Below are 20,503 nucleotides of genomic sequence, written 5' to 3'. Positions count from 1 at the left end.
GTGCGTCGAATGCGTTGTATAAAGGTACAATTTCTATATTCTTTGTAAATTTTGTGTGCCTGGCTTTTCTTCAGGAGCGTTCTATAGCCCGAAATTAGCTAAAGACTATTGTGGGCAAGCTTGCGAATTGTTGCCTTTTCTAAATAGATGCCAGTAGACATTACTTTATACTAAAAGAAAAAGATTGATGTGTGTTTTAATGTCATTTTTTTCATGTAGGCAGCCTGAAACAAAGGATTATGGTCTATGTACAGGTAGTTGTTTTTGCTGATTACAATTTACAAAAATATTACCCAAGCTTATATTTCATTTGGAAAAGTCCATTGTGAGATGTTTGATAATGCTATACGACTATGTTGCTTGTATTGTTAAAAAGGAGGAAAGCACGATTTGAACAAACCTTCAGCACCACATCATTGGGTCCCTGGCTGTCAATCACATCCATCCTCTTCTCTGCTCCATCAATCCATGTGTTCACTTCCTCTATCTGTCCATCTAGCTTCTGCATCTGCCGCTGATAATCCTGAAACCAAAGACAACGGTTTTAAGAGCCCTGTGTTTCTTACGATTAAAAGCTATCCGTGTAGTAGTTACCAGGAGCAGGTTGAGCCACTCCTCTGCCCTGGAGGTGACTGCGATCCAGTTGCAGCGCAGCAGGCTGACCTTGTCGTCTACAAGCCCCCCGTGGCCCCTCAACACGGTTTTGAGCGCCTCGGCCAGCTCCACTACGGCCTGGAGCTGTGGCTGTCTGCGCTCCGTCTCTGTATGGATGGACTGGAAAGGAGAAGTGCAATAATGTCAGCTAAATTACTCTGCAATCTCTTTACACACTTGGGTCTACTGTTTTATTTACACCCAGGTTTAGTGGCATTTTATGTCAAATTCCCGACCAGTTTTAATCAGCCACATATGTATACGTTGTGAATGGAGCAGGCAATGTAAGAGAATTTTAGCTAGCTATCCTTTCAGTTCGTGGACGTGAAACACTTAATTCACTGCAACACAATCCTGTCCTCCTTCTGCCCATAAATTAGGGCTGCAATAATAAATCAATATCAACTAATTGTGACTACTCAACTAAAAAAAAAAAAAAAACATAATAGTTAATTGTAATTGTAATATAGACTCTAGAACACATACAAAAATACTTAAAAAAACAAACAAAGACAGCTGCAGTAAAAAAGGTTAGGTTTATGATTTTCGTTAATAATACACTTCAGTCATCATATTTCAACCTAATTTTTGGTTGAATGTACAACAGAATTATTCATCTGACTAGTCGACTAATCAAAAAAAATACTGACTATACTAATACGCTGACTGGTTGAATACTGAAATAATCTTTACTGACAGCTCTACTACACTTTACAACACGTTCTGTCCTATTTTCACTTTCACAAAACTTACTACACATTGATATATCTTATTCATTGATTTAGCATGGTCAAGTTATATTCAACAAAATTAAAGGTGGTATGGACAATTTTTTTCAGCAAATTTTTTATCATATTTCCTCGTGGCGTGGATAAATCATTTGTCCTGCCACGTATCAATCATAAAACGCACCTACCGCTCACCTGCAGCCGCGTCAGGCTCGTCCCCACGTTTCCGCTTGCCTAAGCGCATGGATCTATCATAATATAGTTCCCTCAGTGTACGGGGCAAAATGAAGACGGAGAAAGACAGTTCGAGCTGACGCAGAAGTGGACAGAAATCTACGGGAGACGAGAGATGCGATGCGCTCCGTTGCGCTAATAAACAAACGCACGTGTGTGTCGTATCAGTCCACACGGGGGAGTGCGCATACGCACTTCCACCTGCGTTCTCAAATCGCCGAAAAATCGTCCATTGCGCCTTTGACGAAATGAAAATATATATTTGGCTTTCCGAGATTTTTAATATGGTAATCTTTTGGTTAGAACATTTAGCTACATCTAGGGTTTGAACCTTCTTGGCACAGTATTGTCATTTTATCCTTAGGCAAGACATTTCACCAATGTCAAATAGAATATGTCACAAATTCTTTAGTTAAAATTCCAAAATGTTCCCTCTTTAAAGTTCATGTCATCATATGGAGCGTTGCCAGCATTAGTGCTGGTTCTAATTACCTGTGCCCACTCGACCTCGGCCTCCAGGTCATTGGGCATGCCGTCCACAGCTGAGCGCCGCGTTAGCTCTGCATCAGTAGCAGCCAACCACTCCGTCAGACTGTTCAGCTCCTTACGCAGTTTCCTGGATAACTTCAGACTCTTCTCCAGCTCTAGTTTGCTCTCAGTAACCTAGAAAAATCAAACAAAAATGTTTCTAAATGTATTCTAGATAGGTCCATGCTATGTATTTTAAATCCTGGCTTTACCTGTGCACCCAGCTGGTTGTATAGTAGCTTTAGCGCAGTCACTCGGTCGTCCAGCTCCTTGGGCTGCTCTGTCTGCTGCTTCTGAACGACCTGCCTCCCTGTTTTAATCACCGTTTCAACTTCCCCTTTGATCTCACTGAGGATTTTGTACAACTTCTGTAAAGCAAATATAAAAGGGTCGTGTCATTTAGGCAAAAGACAAGCTTTTATCTATATTAACATTCAAAGTTACTACACCATTACAATGAAAGTGGGAACTGGACAAAGCTGTCAAAACAAAAGAATCCTCTTTAACCCTATATTGAGGATGCGTTGACACTTGATCCTTCTTTGATCCTGGTCTGGTTCTGTTATAGTCTTGGTTTACTTCTGAGTTTAGTCCCAGTTCATGCTCAATTTAGTAGGCATGGGTGAACATGTGACAAAATATCTATGGCTTTACTACGGCCTGTTCATTAATGTTGTGAGCATTTTAAATGCTTTTAAAACCTACTAGTGTGGAAATGCACCAATTTGTATAATATCAGCATGTTTTTTACCCACCATGCATTGTTCCAGCTGCGACTGCACAACATCCTGCTCCACACTGCGGATGTCCAGCACCGCCACCTGCGCCTTCACCCCGGCCAGGACACGCTCACACTCGGACAGCCGCGCGTCATAGTCTGACGGCTTCTGGAACAGCCGGTACTTGGCCCAAACATTGCCCAGCATTTTCTATAGACAAACAAAGCCATTATAATCAACTTCAAATATTATTTTTTGTACTATGTAACCTCACCTGTGTTGCATCAATCTGCACAAGTATTTTGTCTTTATCTTGATTCTTCTTCCTCATGTCATCCAAAGTGTTTTCATGTTCTGTTAATTCTGTTTGAATTTTCTGTAAATCACAAATGAACAGTTAAATTTAGTCAACATGAAATGCACTTCCCCATTCATGCCACCAGGGGGAAGTATCCTGCAAGGAGACATGTTTAGCCAACTTGCACTGTTTTGGTGTTTAAAGTAGCTTGTAATGACCAGTCTAATCCGATCAGTCTGCCATGGCATCCTTAGCTCTGGTGGTCGCACATGGGAGTAATCTTTTCTTCCAACTGTCTCCAAATCATGTTTTTGCCATCTATCTTTGCATTCATTATCCAGTTGCTGGCTTGAAATGAGTGATAAATTGCACTGAAAGTCTGTGCCCCCGCTGTCTGTGTCCAAAAGTGTCTTTACAAGCTTAATTAGAGTGGAGGGATGCAGACTCTCTCGCTCTCCATGGGTTTGCCGATGTGAAAGGACAAATAAATACAACTGTCACTATTTCTGCAACATAATTAAATCCAGATGTAGCAGTTCGGGAAGGGAGTGGAGGTGATCGATACGAAGTAGTGCGAGGTAAAGTTTGGATTGTCTCTGGAGTGCTTATTGACTCCAGACGAGGAAGAATGTAAACAATAAAATGTGAATGAACCGGCTGGAACGGGGAGGCGAGTTTAGAGAGCAGAAAGCTTGTCATTGGTGATAAATAGTAAAAGATTGTGTAATGCGTGGAAAAAAGTTGTACCACAAAAAAGTTGGTGGGATTGAATGGCTTTGCTACTTCTTGGTCATGGATTTAATGAGTGACTCTGATAACCCTTTTTTGGTACGTTTAGGCTTATAAAATAGATAAATAAAATAAATAGCAAATTTTAGTGTATCCCACTTTCATCTTAGATACAAATAGACTGTAAATATGGGCCAATATTCAATGAAAGGCCAGAAGATCAAGTGTAACAGAAGATATTAACTTAAAATACAATGTACAGTAAGAAGCAAGCAGTTGGGGTACTACAAAAGCTTGTCTTGTTCGCTTAAAACTGCAACTGAAATCATTTTAAATAGTGTTCCTATTGCTGCTACACACTACTGTTTGCTATCAACAAAAGAATTGCCTACATTTTGAAAGTTAATGAGGTAAAGGGAAAACAATATAGATGACTGATTTGCTGTCCTGGGTATATTCATTGTTTATAGCCAAGCCTGAATGCCTCCAGATTGGTAAGCATTTGTTTCTTTCAAATTGTAATGGAGAATGATTGCCAAAATGTGTTTAAGAAATCTGTGCAGATATTTTGAGGCTAGTCCAAGCGCAGCATTGTCTGTACTCAAAGGTATTTTCTACATCTCTAAGGCGACTCAATACAAACTTGTGCTTCTTGTGGGATTTGTTGGGCATCGATGTGGTCAGCCAGGTAAGCGGTCAGGTGCCGGTCAGTGTTAGCCAGAGACTCCTGGATGTCCCTCAGCGCTCTGTCGTTCTCTTGGGCCAATTTGATGCTCTCCTCAAGCTCCTTTTTCCTTTGCGCTGCCTAGAAACACACAAAACATTTTATTAAACAACATCAAGTCAGCAGTGAAACTAGCCAGCGGTTTGTGTTGCGTTTTGGGGCTTTTCAATAATTCATCATCCAAAGCACATAAAAGACCACTGATGAAAACAAGAATTCAAATATTTGGTAAGAAGAGCAATCTTGTAATACCTGCTGTTTTGATGCGATTGCTACAGTTGCAGCAAGGCCAAAAATTGTATGCAGATAATATAATGTACAGCTAAGTCAAAGTATTTTTTTAGGTTGAGAATTGCATAGTTTTATTTAGTTGATTCTAAAAAAAAAAATGCCATGAACCCTAAATGTCTTTGTCTTTTAACACTATATACAAATACTGGTAAATAAGATTGTTAAATGTCATCAAGTCTTAGTCAGAATTACATAACTACATTACAAACTCCTACTTTGGGCTCCTTCTGGAACAACGGTGTCGGCGGCTTCTCCCTCATCGCTCCTGTCTACTCCTCCGAATCAATGATATCACCACGACAACCACACCGTCCCACTGTTGACTACTCTTTTCACTTCTCCTCAACACTGGGCGGAGTCCGAAACCTCAGATCCACCAGTCGGATCACTGATAGCTGTGACATCACTTGTGGCGCAGTCATTATGGTTACAGGTAAGCATGTTAATCCAGCACAAGCAGATAATAGGACTAAAAAAAGCCTGTTGAGCCTTTGCGACGTGTTCCCAAGCCAATCCAGTCTCGCTTTTGTCATAGTATTTACAAAAAACATTGATAACACGTTTGCCTCTAGCGATTGTGAGCTCATACATATTCTCATTAAATACTGGATTTTCCTTATTACTTACTGCTTCACAAGACAAGAGGAGATAGGGAATAACTGTTTGTCTATTGTGCCAGAAACGCCACAGGGCAAGCATTGGTTTTCAGCCATTAAAACACACTCAAATTAAAATGGCGAGCACAAGTTTCTTTGATCTGAATTGCAAACATATCTTCTGCAGCGCGTGCCGGATAAGCGAGTTTTATCTGCTGACTGGAACACTGATACAGTAAGATTAAGAGCTGCTACTGTCTATGGTATTTTCCTGGGCCCTTGCACCCTAAGCTAGCTCCTTGTGAAGTGATGACATGTTAACCGTGTTGAGTCCTCGCCGCCCTGATTTTTTATATTAGATAAGAGGGCGCATTTATAAATGGGGTTTTATGGCTAACCTTGATTTAAATCGCACTTGGCGGTGTACTGGTGTATACTGAAATACTAATAACATCAGATATAGAGCTTTAAGCTTTCTGCTGTTAGATTTCGACAGTTTTAAATAATTGCAATCGATCATATTTTTTCACTTTTTAGTTTCTGAGCTTGATCTTACCACCTAGGCAGACCTTTTTAATAAAAAATTAATAAAAAATGAAACTAATTGAAATGGCAAATATACAGTATTCCCACACTTTGCAGAATGACTAGCATAAAGTAAAATTCCATAATATTGCTTTAACATATATTCATAATTGAAACGTTTTTGGAGTAATGAATAAGACGCATCCATTTCTTCCCAAATCTGTAATAGAATCACGATTGTAATATTCTATGGATGGACGAAAAACAGGTTTAATGTAGTATCAACTCACTCCGCAAACATCCATAATTAAAGATAAACATATCTATTTTTGACAAATTTATTCCACATTTAATTTTGTTTATAGCTGTTTTTTCTTCCTTTTACTCACGATATCTCTTGCCTTTTCTTCTCCTTTATAGTAGCTGACATACAAACATGGCGCCGAACCCACCGCTTGCAATGGCCGCATGTCTCTCATTTCCCAGCAAAAATAATCAAAGAACCAAACTATACTCTGGAAGTGCTCCCGCTTATGAATGTAGACAGACACAATGGGAGGATTATAAGGCTGAGGCAGACAGGTAATGGGATGAACTCAATAGGCAGGCACGTGCGTTATATGTCACTATGGATCACTGATGAAGATGAGGAGGGATGATGGAGAAGAGGTCAGCAGTACCGTACTGTATAAGGCTGTGAATTGAGTTAATTAACCGTAGGATGAATGTGAAGAGGAGTACATTTGAACAGCTACTTGAGTTTTAAAGGAAAATGATGAGTATGAGCTATGAATGGGGTTGTAGTACCAAATGGTCAAGGATTGGCCTGATTATAACCATAATTAAATACAACGCACAATTTGACGATGAAGCTTGTTTGATTCAATGGGTTTTGATCATTCTGGTTCCTGCATTACCAAGTATAAGCCCAAAAACCCAGTATTATCATCTATCTTATCTTACTTGCCTGACACTACTTTAAAAGTACATATTCCGATTTTTTTGTATATATATTTTGAAATATTTTGATAAAGAATGGGTAAGGGATACTGAAATAAATTCAAAAAAACATGTTCAGGATGAGTTAAATGAGTCTGGTCAAATGAATATAGGTTCAATTCTAGATATGTATTACATTTTTTTGTATAATCGTGATAATTGCCAACAAAGATAATTGTCATTCTACCAGCAGAATGTGCAGAACAAAGCTACTTAGGCGTGATGTTCTCTTCTAGATCATTGTTCTTTTCATTTATGACAAAGTGGAATACTATTTGTACAATACAGTTGGTTATAATTATTAATATCCATGGCAAGTTTAAACAATGTGCAGTTTAGATAATGATTGTGATATTACCGTTAATCGCCATCACTTTGGACATGATCATCGCAACACTATATTTCAGAACCGTACTAATATCCCAATGTCATACCTGTTATACACTGTACTTGAAATCAATGTCAACAGCATCGCTCAACCTACACTCGTTTTGCTAGTAACACAAAAATGAAAGGGGAAGTTCTTTTTAATGACAAATCTTACCCTGGCCATGAGTTCGTCCCATCTGGTGTTGAAGGCGTCTAGTTTCTGTTGGATCAGTTCATCCAGGACCCCGCCGTCCATCAGGGTCTGAGCCAGTTCCCGGATCTGGTTCCTGTTGTCCTCTGGGTGCTGCAGAAGAACCTCCAAACCCTAAACACAACACACTCAGTTAGATATCAGAACTTTTTATGGACAATATTGCCTTTCAATTCAGCAGCACAACAGTAATTTGTCAATTGTGCAAAATTATACGTGTTTTTCAAAGACTTGGAGCAACTGAAAGTACAATTTTGTTCTAAAAGAGGAAAATAGATGTAGCTTGAATATTGTAATTAATATTATGCAGATAAAAATGATGGCAGATAAAAGCCAAGCTAAATCAATCAGCACTTAGCACAAGCCTCTGTCCATCCTCTTAAAACTTGTATATTTTATCTATGAATGGGATGGTGTTGTGGGCTGTACAAAAACTGCTTATTAACTGAAACCTTTGGCATTTGAATCACTATTTAGAGATTCGTATATGCAAGTGCGACGGAGGCTTGGACAGACGTTTTTGGTGCCTTTCAACTAAACTATTTGAGGCTTTTTCTGCCTTATGCAAAATTAAGTTGCTAGCATATTTCGTCTCTCTTTATTTTTGGTAACTGTCGGTTACCATTACAGTTCTCTTTTTTGATTTACAGGTAAAAGCACCTTCTAAGAAACTAGCATTACACATTCTCTTTGAAATGTTTTCGCCTCTGTTCACTCCAGAATCAATCTTGACTTATCTGAATATATTTCCATCAACATTCAGAAGAGGAAGAGCCTTTCTTATATTACCGTGAAGAACTGTGTGAAGCAGTAAATATAGAAGAATTGCATTTTATGGATATCATATTTTGGGGAAGATTGCACTCTAGACAACACCCGGTGCCACAGTGGGGAGGCTAGAGCAAGACGGTCGAGTGTGAGAGTGAACGATTGGTGGTGGTCAGAGGGGCCGATGGCGCAGATTGGCCCCACCGAGTGTGGAGTGAATGAATAATGCACTGTAAAGCACTTTGGTTGTCCTGAAATGCGCTATATACAGTAACTAAGTAACTAACTAACTATAACTAAGTCTAAAGAAGAAGGCTCTGAAAACAGACATTTTCTGAGTATTCAATTCAGTGCTTGCAGGATAATGTAGGATTACTCATACATGCTTGAATCAATCAAAATACAACTCGGTTAACACTCTTGATGAGGGAACACCGTTGTAACAAGGTTGAAAGTACATTAAAGTTGATGTTGAATAATATGTCCCCTTTAAGTACCACTTTATGGCATTAAAACACAGACTACTGCATATACTTAAAAAAATATACGGTCAAGCCTCTGCAAGATTATGGTTGAATACACTTTATTGTCCCAGCATTTGACCCATCTTTCAATGCCGCTGGGGCAGGAGCAGTGCACCACCCAGAGACCCATCTCTTGAGCTAGTCTTGGTCAGGACCTTAGCTGGAGGATTTTACCTATTGTGCATGTTTTTAGATGTTTTTAGATTGACACACACACACACACACACACACACACACACACATACCATGTATTTGATTAGGTTATGCCTGTTAAGACCCATTTCCTACTCACTTCCAGTGCTTCCTGCAACTTCTCTGGATTTCCCTCCAGGTTGTCAGTTTCATCCAACTTCTGCTCCAACTGGTCCAAGAAGAGGTTCTCCTGCTCCAAGTAGGACAGCAGCTCACACCAGCACGCCCACACTTCCTACAACATGTCACAATATTCCAAACATTACACTGTGAACATTACCAAAACAAGCTAGCGACTTTTCGGGGGATACATTTCGAGAGGCACAGCACTGGTCATGCCATTTATTTAGTCAGTGCTGGATAGCATTGTCGCTGCCACATCTGTTCGCTGCCATGATGTTTAATGAGTTGACTTCCTTTGTGCAAATGAGCAACAGTTGCTTCTGCGCGGCTGCCATGACTTGATAAATTTACCAAGCATTTCAGACAACCACCACAATCCACCCAGTAACTTTGGTATTGAAGTTCCAAGGTTGACTGATGGTATTTGTAGACCTCTGTGACCTTATTCCCATCTTCAACATATAAAGCACTGATGAAGCCTATTCAAGCTGGTAGTGATGTATGAATACGAGAACCGTGACCTTGACACAATAAGATAGAAGTACTTCATCCCTTTGTCATTTGGAGCCAAGGTTAAAATGTCCCTATTACAAAACGGAATGGACGAGGATGTCAACAGCTTTATAACCAGGCAGTGTGTGTGGAAGTCATTTTGCTAAGCTATAATAAGAGAATTGATATTATGGTGTTATTTATGTGATGTGGAGCATTTTCTATTCTATTTTGCATATTCAAATAGACATATATTATTACTTATAATAAGCTACATAAAACAGCATAGTCCTGGTTTGGGAAAGCAAATGAGAGCAAGAACACTGCAGTCTTGAAGTATAATATGGAACTTCAGACTTTATGCAAAAATAAATAGATTTTTGCACACCCGTTTCCCATATTGATGGTTATAACAAAATACAGTACATCAAATGGAAGATTTCTGTAATTCTCAAACTATTGGGAATATTTTAAAGCCAACAGAAAATAAGTCAATAAATAAGTAAATACATATAATAAATAACTGCCACTGAATCCGAGGTTTAGGAGGAGCAGAGCGGTTTTGGTCCCGGTCGTGGAACACTGGACCAGCTCTATACTCTCCATCGGGTGCTCGAGGGTTCATGGGAGTTTGCCCAACCAGTCCACATGTGCTTTGTGGATCTGGAGAAGGCTTTCGACCGTGTCCCTCGGGGTGTCCTTTGGGGGGTGCTCCGGGAGTACGGGGTCCGGGGCCCTTTGCTCAGGGCTGTCCGGTCCCTGTATGACCGGAGCAGGAGCTGTGTTCGCATTGCCGGCAGTAAGTCAGACCTGTTCCCAGTGCATGTTGGACTCCGCCAGGGCTGCCCTTTGTCACCGGTTCTGTTCATAATTTTTATGGACAGAATTTCTAGGCGCAGTCGGGGGTCGGAGGGTGTCCGGTTTGGGGACCACAGGATTCCATCTCTGCTGTTTGCAGACGATGTTGTCCTGATGGCTCCATCAAACCCGGACCTGCAACATGCACTGGGACGGTTTGCAGCCGAGTGTGAAGCGGCTGAGATGAGAATCAGCACCTCCAAATCCGAGGCCATGGTTCTCGACCGGAAAAAGGTGGCTTGCCCTCTTCAGGTGGGTGGGGTGTCCTTGCCCCAAGTGGAGGAGTTCAAGTATCTCGGGGTCTTGTTCACGAGTGAGGGAAGGATGGAGCGTGAGATCGACAGGAGGTTGCGGTAAGGAGGGAGCTGAGTCGAAAGGCAAAGCTCTCTATTTACCGGTCGGTCTACGTTCCTACCCTCACCTATGGTCATGAGCTTTGGGTAGTGACCGAAAGAACAGGATCGCGGATACAAGCGGTCGAAATGAGTTTCCTCCGCCGTGTGGCTGGGCGCTCCCTCAGAGATAAGGTGAGGAGCTCGGCCACACGGGGGGAGCTCGGAGTAGAGCCGCTGCTCCTCCACGTCAAGAGGAGCCAGCTGAGGTGGCTCGGGCATCTGTTCCGGATGCCTCCTGGGCGCCTCCCTTGGGAGGTGTTTCAGGCATGTCCCACCGGGAAGAGGCCCCGGGGAAGACCCAGGAAACGCTGGAGAGACTATGTCTATGGCCTGGGAACGCCTCGGGATCCCCCCGGAGGAGTTGGAGGAAGTGTCTGGGGAGGAGGAAGTCTGTGAGTCCCTGGTTAGACTGCTGCCCCCGCGATCCGGCCCTGGATAAAGCGGTAGAAAATGGATGGATGGAAATAACTGCCACTGTTCTGTCATCTGAATTTCGGTCTATGCAAGTGCTGCTCCTGTTTGTCTCTCCAACTGAGACTGCTAAGCTTTTTATTCAAAGATTCTCACTTACAGAAAGGTGGTCTTTGTAAGTTCTCTCTACAAAAAAAGTTTGAATTTGCTTATTCCCTTTGCTTCAATATAACTTTGTATTTCTGAATTACTTTAAAACGACTGCTTTGTGCAAATGGTGGAAATGCAATTTAAAGGAGAAATGTTCAATTTTGTGAACTGACATTGCAAATATATATATATATATATATATATATATATATATATATTACATTTTGAAATTCAAAGTCAAGGTGTTATTCTGTTATTGCTGATTCAAACCAAATACGACATCTTTGTAGTTTACTATCACTTTACTAATTGCAACTATTACAATATGGTTTCTATGCCACTTTTTCACAAAAAATAAATACATATTTTTCTAATGTTTCAAAATAAGTTCAGAAAAAAAACTCCAGAATGTTTTGAATTTGGTGTAATCTGGAAAGTGCGTCCAATGATTAATTGATACCTCAAGTGTTTTGCATTTGCCGTCCAGCCGGCTGCACAGGCGCTGGTAGTTGGCCACGAGCACATCCAGCTCTGAGCGCAATGCATCGTGGGCCGTGGGCGGGGCTTTGGCGATGAAGCTGTTCACACTGTCAGTCAGCAGCTTCACCTTGATCTCTTTGGAGTGGACCTCCTCTTGGCCTTTCTATGAGACACAAACACATAAAAACATGTTTAAAAAAAAATGTCAAAAATTAACAGACATCAAATTAAGTTCTTCATAAATTACTACAAATAAATACATAAATGAGTAAAAGCGCCACCTTCTGCATGTATATAGGCCTTTTACAATATGGTGTAACATTGTGTGGCATTCTGCTGAATACACTATATTCTTTAATCACTCCAAACAGCCCCGTGGGACCAAATATGAATGCGCAGAACACAAAGGGGAATAAAAATAGGATGCTTAATGGGCTGAAGGAACAATTGCATCAATGTGTCTAGTGTTGACAGAGCCTGGCGTGGCTGAAAAGACGGGGAGACAGGACAAGTAGCAAACACATCAAGGGATTAGGAAAGGAAATGATTGAAGGAAATAGTTTTCTTTGAGCTGGCTGCATAAAGAGGTAAACCCACAGACCAAAACAAGGGACCAGGAGATTAGCGAGAGTGGAAGACGCTAAATCAATTTTTAATTTTCAACTTTGGTCTTGGGTAAATGTTGGAGGGGCAGTCGAGTGAACAAATTGACAAATTGATTCATTACATTGCAAATCCAGCCTTAGACATAGAAACAAAAACAAGGAAAGATTGAGATAGTATACAAACTATGGTGAAATTCCTACTTATAAACTATGGAGACTTTATTAAATGTGTAGGAGGAGACGGACTAGACCAATTTAGGAGTGACCCAAGTGCCCAAGAAGACCTTGACAAACAGGACTGCAATGCTCCCATCTGTTCCCCAAGCATTAAAATTTTAAACAAAACAAAACAAACACAATCCTAATTAAAATCGAACCAATAGATAGGATGGACTAGCAGACAATAGACCGCAGCAACAGCAACAGCAACACCAGCATAATGCAATGTCCAAGTCCTCAGAAAAAAAGTGTAAAAGTAATCTCCAAAGTGTGCGAGGAGAGTGGAGTGGAGAAAGTCAGGGCGACCTGACGCTGGAGCTGAGCACTAAGTGTAGCTATTGTTACATAGAATTCAAAATGAATGCTGCAGAAAACGTAATATAACACGGTGAGAATGGAGACCAATTTGAAATATGCAGCAAATAATGCATTTTTTTTTTTTTTGTGTTGAAGGTTGCTCTAGCTAGTGTCTGCTGTCATAGAACAAATTCAAAAACACATTCATATTCTTAAATAAATAAACACATATTGTGTTAGATTATATAAAGCTGTCCACTGATTCCTACTCCAATTTCTATTTGCATACTCTGGCATAGGTAGAAGTAACTCTTGAACTCTTTACATTGCTGCAAAGTTATGTCGATAAAATATATGAATCATTCTATGTGAACATAAGACCCCATGCGGCAACCAATTTGTTAATGCCTGAAAATAAAAAATAAAAACAGCCATTATTTTTGTTATCACTACCTAACATCTATTTTGCTATTTGGCTACAAAAGCAGTTTATCACCACAGAGTACAGTGAATACATGATGCAATGAGAAGCACTTTGGGTTTCTTTAAAAATCCATTGTATTTTTATTATTACCACTGCTACTTGTCGTGGCCAAACTGAACTACTGCCACTGAGATGTGCACAAACACTGGTCGCTATGGCTATTGTGTCTAATTATCACTCTTCACATTAGTTTTGTGGACGGTAGTTGTAGATAAAAAGTCACTTTATTTCCAAAGGCAATCATCAGAAGCACCTTTATATCCGACCCTCTACAGGCACAGGGAGTGTGCCACCCGCAGGCCACACAGTTCGGGTTGCCAACCCGGGACGTCCCGAATTATGGGTGGTTTTGATTTGTCCCGTCCGGGACAGCTCCAGTCCCGTATTCCAATCACAGCCTCGCCGGCCAATAATTGGTTACTGCAAACGCGCTACGCATACTTTTACCACGTGCCTCTCGAAGCTCCACTTTCTGGAATTACCGTGACAGACGCGCGTCTCAGCCAATCAGCGCGCAGCAGCCGAACTCCGGCTGCTGCGCGCTGATCCGAGGTCAGATTGAATTAAAATACCTGACCTGTCCTCGTTCTCTGACTGACACCGCCAGCTCAAGAGCAAGTATTATTCAAATCCATTAAGGGAAACAGAAGGTAAAGCGTCAGTTCAGTTCAGTGTCTGCAACATATGGTTATAGCCTAATGCTAACATTTGAGACATTTGAGAAATAATTGTCTTCACTATTCCCATGAACAATACATCCAAGCAAGTACAGTAGTGGTTTACCCAAATTACACTGAAATTAGTAGGTTTATGGAATGGCAAATGAAACCTTGTAATTTCTGCGCGCACCTGGAAGAAAGTGTCCCTCATTTGGGGTTGAGATAGTTGGCAACCCTACACACAGTAGCCAAACAGTTTGTCTCTAACAAGCAATATTAGCAGTCCAAGTTTATGACTCGTCTACATGAAACTAACACTGCAAAAGCCTGATAACTACTTCCTTGTCTTCACACAGATCGGCCACAAAACTTGCTCCATCCCACATCTCTATCTCCTTTCTCCAGTCCTTCCCTCAGCTAACTGCGTCTTTACCTTAAGCTCCTCCACAGCCTTGCGCAGCTCTTCTGGGGTCTTGTACGTAAAATCTCTCTCCAAATAGTCCTCCTCTGCTTGGTTTATCCACTCCTGCATCTCTTGCATCTCCTTCCTCAGGGCCATAGTCTTATCTAGACCACCTTTAAGCGCCGACTTCTTTGCATAGGCCTGGAGAGAAAGAAAACTTAAAACATATTCAAATGTTGGAGAAGTGCTGTTACATTTAAGAAACGCACCTGCTTGCAAACCATCTCCCATTGGGCATTAAGTGAGTCCAGTTCTTTTTGGATGTGGATTGCAAATGGTGGCTCAGCTTCTTTCTTTAAATAGAGACCGACTTCATTGATGCCGTTGACGCTCGGCTGGATGGTATGAATGTCGTTTACCAAAGCCTAAAAATGCCAGAAATGTAAGAATTAGTAGCATACTAATTTAATTTAGTTGTAATGGGAATTTTAATGGGCAATTCTGCATTTATGACGCCATCTTTTTAAGCGACATAATACTCATTTTCAATTTCCGTTTCATTTGCTCAAGGCTACGTTTATAGATATTTCATGAATGTTCGTGATTATGATATGATTTCTCCAGTGACTTTTTTTGTCCAAGCCTATTAGAGGCATCAGTCGTTTGGGGCTACAAGCTGTTTGAAAATGAGTTTTTGCCATGCAATCAAGCAAAATATTTGGACTGCCTGACTTTAGAGTAAACTAGACAAGAAATACTCTAAACACATAGTAAGTGACTATTACCGGTACTTCATCGACACTAATAGTAGTTCTGGTACTTGTTGTGCTGCTACTTCTACTTCCATTACAAAAAAATACCACTGCTTCTACAGTACTTTCTAAACTACTAGGATTATGGTGACTAAGTACTATTACTCGGGCTGAGAAATAGATTTTCAAAGTTAGGGGGCAGGGGGGCCCCCTACCTAAAAAAGTTAGAGGCCCCCCAGCAATTTCAGGGGCCCACAAGCGCGCGCGGCATCACGGCGTCATAAGAACAAGATAAATTTGTTCTTTTAAACCTCGTTATTAGCATGTAAAACAATTTAAAAGTACTTTTATCTTTTATTTCATATGAAGAGCACAAATACTGAATTCCTATAAACCAGAGATCATAATCTTTCTATACTGTTTAATTCAATATAATAATGTTTCTTAGATACAAAATAAATACTATATACAGCATTTGACACAAGGAGATCTTGTGGAATATATAAAATCACAGCCTACAAAATAAACTACTAACATATATACATTGCCCCGATGCTAACAACTCCAAAGGGGGGGCCCTTGGATACTTCCACATTGACATACAATGGGGGACAGGAGGGTCCTGGCTAGATTCACATCTATGCTGGACCGAGCTGTGTGAAGGAAAGGTTCCGTAGGTCTTTCCTTCCTGCTGCTGTCAGACTTTATAACAAAAACTGTTAGTACTGAACACTCGCAATACTGACGTAACCTAATACTGATGTGCAATTCCGTCATATGTGCAATTGCTGTTGGAATTCATGTGCAATCTATGTGCCGTCGTGACACATATTCATGTGCAATTACTGTCGTGATCACATGCAATGGTATTTATGTATTTATTTATTTATTTGTCTATGGGAGTTTTTATTTATAGAGATCTTCTACTGAAAGTTTTTTTCAGACTTCCTATAAGTGATCTGTTCTTCTGTATCTACCTCTGTATCTACCTGCGTTGCACCAATTAAATTTCCCCATGTGGGACAATAAAGGAATATCTTATCTTATACAGCTTTTGTTGCAAAAAACTGTGGACTGAGTAGAGATTGACGCCCGCAAACCTAGATATCACGTTTGGGGCAAAATTAGACCGGGCATTTCCGAGTACAACCGAACAAGACCGAACAAAGCAGCCAATCATATGCCCGCTTTCCTCGAAATCAGATCACGGACACCGCTCGGCCAATGAGAATTTCGCGGCCTTTTACTATTACTATGTAACGATGGATGCCTTTACTACACCCATTATGCATTGCCACAACGTTTAATACAAACAAGATTTTTTTACACGTTGGACGTGTAAAAGTATGTACAATCAGTTGGACTGATTTAAAAAGGAGTTGGACTCCGAAACACGTTGTAATTTGCATATATTTAAAGTCAATAGTACATTTCTTGAATGCACAGCTGCAGCAATTTCAACCATCTGTAATAAATTAATTAGTCAACAGAAGTAGGACTTTATTTTAGTTTTCAGTTTTCTTACAGTGCACTGCTCCAGCTGTTTCTCCAGGGCCTCCGAGTCTCCCAGCGCTGGCCACTCCTCGTTCAAGAAAACATCCACATCGGCCATCCACTTTTTCAACGTCTTCACGTCATTCTGAAAAGTACAGATACACAAAAACAAAGCTAATGCACAAATACAGCATCACATGACTTATTAAGGAGCTTATATCTACTTCAAATTGCATGAGCTTAGCCATCAGCTCCTGCAGCCTCTGAGAGCTGTCTGTGAGTGTGGTGCCCAGTCGTCTCCAGCGGGACAAGATCCCATCCAGCTCTGCACGGTATCTGAACAAAACATACAGGCAATCATACATCACAGGCCTGGTTTTTATTCCTCCACTTCATTCATTTATTTGTTTTTGTATAATACAATGTATGTGTGCGAAATGATTTCATATGAAAAAAAACCCTGAAACTCAGATTTCATAAAACATTACCAATCACCAATAAACCATTCTTTATGTTTCTTGGTCTTACTTCAGGCAGATGTCAGGTGGTGCTTTCTGGAACACCGGCACCACGGCAGCAGTGAGGTAGTCCACTTCCCCCTGGTGCTCTTCCACTGACACCTGCAGAGCCTACGGACCAAAAGAAAACCAGTTAAATCAAAATTTAAATAAAAAATTATACCTAACTAACTTGCGATGGATCTTTGAAAAAAAGTTACATTATCACTTTCAAAATAAATAATTGGTCAAGCAATAATAAACTTACCAAATGAATACATGAATACAATTATTATGAACCAATATAGTGCAGGTATTCTGATAATAATTTATTCATCCACTAGCCATTGGTCTTGGAACTTAAAGTACAGATGACAGATTTGACAATACATTTCACATGATTATATTTGAGATATTTATTAAAAATTCTGTTATTTGTGTGACATTTATCCGTTTACTTCCAGGTTAGACAGGAGCAGCAGATGTCAGATAGAGATAATTCCACAACTGTTACAACCATATTTAAACAAGGTCCAAAATCTGTACAAATGACAAAACCGTCAAGTTAAGAACATTCAGATTATGGTTGCCGTTATAATAATAACAACTAGTCTCACCTTCAGAACCTATGGACCAAAAGACAAACACATTTACACTCCATGTAAATTTTATTAGACATATCCGCCCTGCCAACATGTTTACTCTGCTCCTATCCATTCAAACATTCAACGTGTCAACAGGGGGAGCATCCTCGGCCCGTTCTTTTATTTATTGGAAACCCATCTATCAGACAGTCTGCAAACGAGAAGCGCTGCAGGCTACAGTCATTTTACGCTCACATTATGGGGGGAATGATGTCCGAGAGGTTATGAGTGGTGCAGAATTTACTATCACTCACTAAACAGACAGTCTGGAAGGGTGGAATCACAAGGCAATTGTTTTATTTCTTGTTATATAAAACATATAGGTAATTTTGCATCATTAACATAGTGCACCTTCTGTGGATGATTTTAACACTGCATTAGAATGTTTTCTTCACCTATTCCCACCTATATATATATTAAAAAAAAGCTATGTCCACAATTATTGGTTGCATTCTTCAGTGGTGGGATTTTAATGTGACTTTAATTGTATCAAAGACACAGAAGGACTAAAGCATGATTAAACAAAGACTAAACCAACCAAGGTCTAACCCAATACTAAATCAGGACTAAACCAAGTCTTATAGGTCCAAGCCAGGGATAAACCAAGACTAAACCAGGTCCGAACTTCTCCTAATAAAACTAAAACTTACTGTATTACTGTATACCAGCTAAGGATCTCCAAATCAACAGTTTATTTTGATTCTTTCTTTTGGTCAATCAAAATGTGAATAGTGCTTTTACTGAAAGGTGCCCAAGGTGCTTCACATAGGGCAATAAAAAAGAACAGAAAACTTAATAAAATACAATAACTAGACTTTGAAATCCATTCTAAATACATAATAATTATAGTGGAGTTGTCCTGTCTTACCGTGCCAGTGGATAACAAATGTAGGTGAGATAAGGAAAGAGAATCCACATTTGCAGCAAAGTAGCTCCATTTTGTCTTAGGTTAGCTTAGTTCCAGCATTAGACATCTGTTTCTAGCATGGTTCACCACCAACTCTCACTTTGCAAGCTCAAAACCTGAAAAAATGTTGTTCTTTCAGAACTTTCCAAAGTTTAGAGCAACGAATAGAGTTGCCCTAACAAAGTGATGGAGAAGTTATACCACTTTGCAGCATCATTTGGAATATAGTGTTATCCATTTGAAAACTCGTGACCTCCACTAAATGGGCCATTTCACTTGCTTTATGTGATGGCAAGGCTACAACACAGTGATTCTATTTAGCTATGTCTAGGCCATTTACAAGCTAAATGGAAAATGTTGGTTCTGCTACTCCAGCATTATGCCCTTGGCCCAAACTTTTTGGAGGAAAACAGATTACATGTATGATTATTATATTAATTAGGCTTAAATGTGTAGAGGATGTACCTACACTCAACTCTATAGCCTTGATTGAGTGTGTTAAAGGTTGTAATTATGAGCACCCTCCAAGCTGTCTTTTATATCCACAAATCACTTTTTAATATGTCAGTCATTTTGTTTTTGGTCACCCTTAATTTATTTTACCTCGAAGTACAAGAAAACATGTGTATTCAATCAGGAAGCACTGTCTTATTGAGGGATTAGACAGGAAACAGCATGAAATTAGCAACGCCTTATCAGCATGCAAGATGGATCGCTTATTATTATCTACAATCAACTTTAATTAATCTCCGTGTTGCGGTGATGCTACAAGGCCATGATCAGGTGAAAACATCTGCACTACATGGGCTCTCCAGTGAGGGCGACCTTGAGTTAAGCTGATAGGAATCTAGACTTGTTATGCTTCACAACAGCACAATATGGATTTATGTTTGAAAAGACACAGGAGAATGAATTATACAGTACTTTGTTCAATGTCTAGTTTTTAAAGTTTGCAAGACCACATGGCAAGAATCCAAATGTTTAACCTGCAAATTATTAACAACACACTGGTTCAAGGCCTTCACTCAGAGAACCGTGGTTACATGCTGTAAGTTACACCTCCAAAATCAACACTCGACTAAATATACTTTTATAAATTCTTAAAGGCCGGAACACACTGCAGGATTTTTTAGTTCTTAACAATTTTGAGGATCGATCGCCTTTTCCTCACTTTTAATCTTTTTAAAGTTTCAAATTGGATTAACAGTAATGTTTTGTGGAATGGGTATCGTTTGCAGAGAAAAATAAGATAATGGATAAAGGATCGATAAAGGACATGGATTAACACTACAATTTAACTTTACAAGAGAGGGTTGATTAAAAAAGTAATTATTGTCTTTATATAGTAGTCTATATTTTTCCTGGACACCACAGCGGACTGGAGCACTTTATAGGTAATTAGATGAGTACCGGTACTTGTGTTATCGAGTAATTCGCTCTCTCAAAATACGTGTAGAACCTGACCTGTGTTGAGTGTAAACACAGGATGAGCTCTCTAAGCTGAATACATAGAACTGACCGCAAATACAAAATAAGACAATGCC

The 20,503-nt window shown here is 40.0% G+C and overlaps 1 protein-coding gene across 17 annotated transcripts in view; it reads right to left on the bottom strand.

Annotated features, from left to right (window-relative positions):
• Positions 1-20,503, bottom strand: part of dmd (dystrophin) — a 243,449-nt gene that overhangs the window by 101,264 nt on the left and 121,682 nt on the right. For 14 of the 17 annotated variants that reach the window (XM_072440238.1, XM_072440239.1, XM_072440244.1 and 11 more), the window contains 15 exons: positions 17,440-17,540; positions 17,136-17,247; positions 16,943-17,056; positions 14,935-15,090; positions 14,696-14,866; positions 11,979-12,161; positions 9,190-9,324; positions 7,570-7,719; positions 4,534-4,695; positions 3,138-3,239; positions 2,900-3,073; positions 2,357-2,512; positions 2,109-2,279; positions 595-774; positions 401-523 (listed from right to left, as the gene is read on the bottom strand). In XM_072440238.1, coding sequence (XP_072296339.1) covers positions 401-523; positions 595-774; positions 2,109-2,279; positions 2,357-2,512; positions 2,900-3,073; positions 3,138-3,239; positions 4,534-4,695; positions 7,570-7,719; positions 9,190-9,324; positions 11,979-12,161; positions 14,696-14,866; positions 14,935-15,090; positions 16,943-17,056; positions 17,136-17,247; positions 17,440-17,540 — 2,190 coding nt within the window. Of the gene's footprint in view, positions 1-400; positions 524-594; positions 775-2,108; positions 2,280-2,356; positions 2,513-2,899; positions 3,074-3,137; positions 3,240-4,533; positions 4,696-5,105; positions 5,233-6,415; positions 6,593-7,569; positions 7,720-9,189; positions 9,325-11,978; positions 12,162-14,695; positions 14,867-14,934; positions 15,091-16,942; positions 17,057-17,135; positions 17,248-17,439; positions 17,541-20,503 lie in introns of those variants that run through there. The other 3 variants (XM_072440240.1, XM_072440242.1, XM_072440241.1) reach the window with 3 other exon arrangements.

Source organism: Eucyclogobius newberryi, unplaced genomic scaffold (genome assembly GCF_026437365.1).
Source record: "Eucyclogobius newberryi isolate DKJ021-1_F unplaced genomic scaffold, fEucNew1.0.hap1 SCAF_117, whole genome shotgun sequence".
Lineage (NCBI taxonomy): Eukaryota > Metazoa > Chordata > Actinopteri > Gobiiformes > Gobiidae > Eucyclogobius > Eucyclogobius newberryi.
The sequence above is the reverse complement of the archived record's forward strand: the minus strand, read 5'-3'. Positions and strand labels throughout refer to the sequence as shown.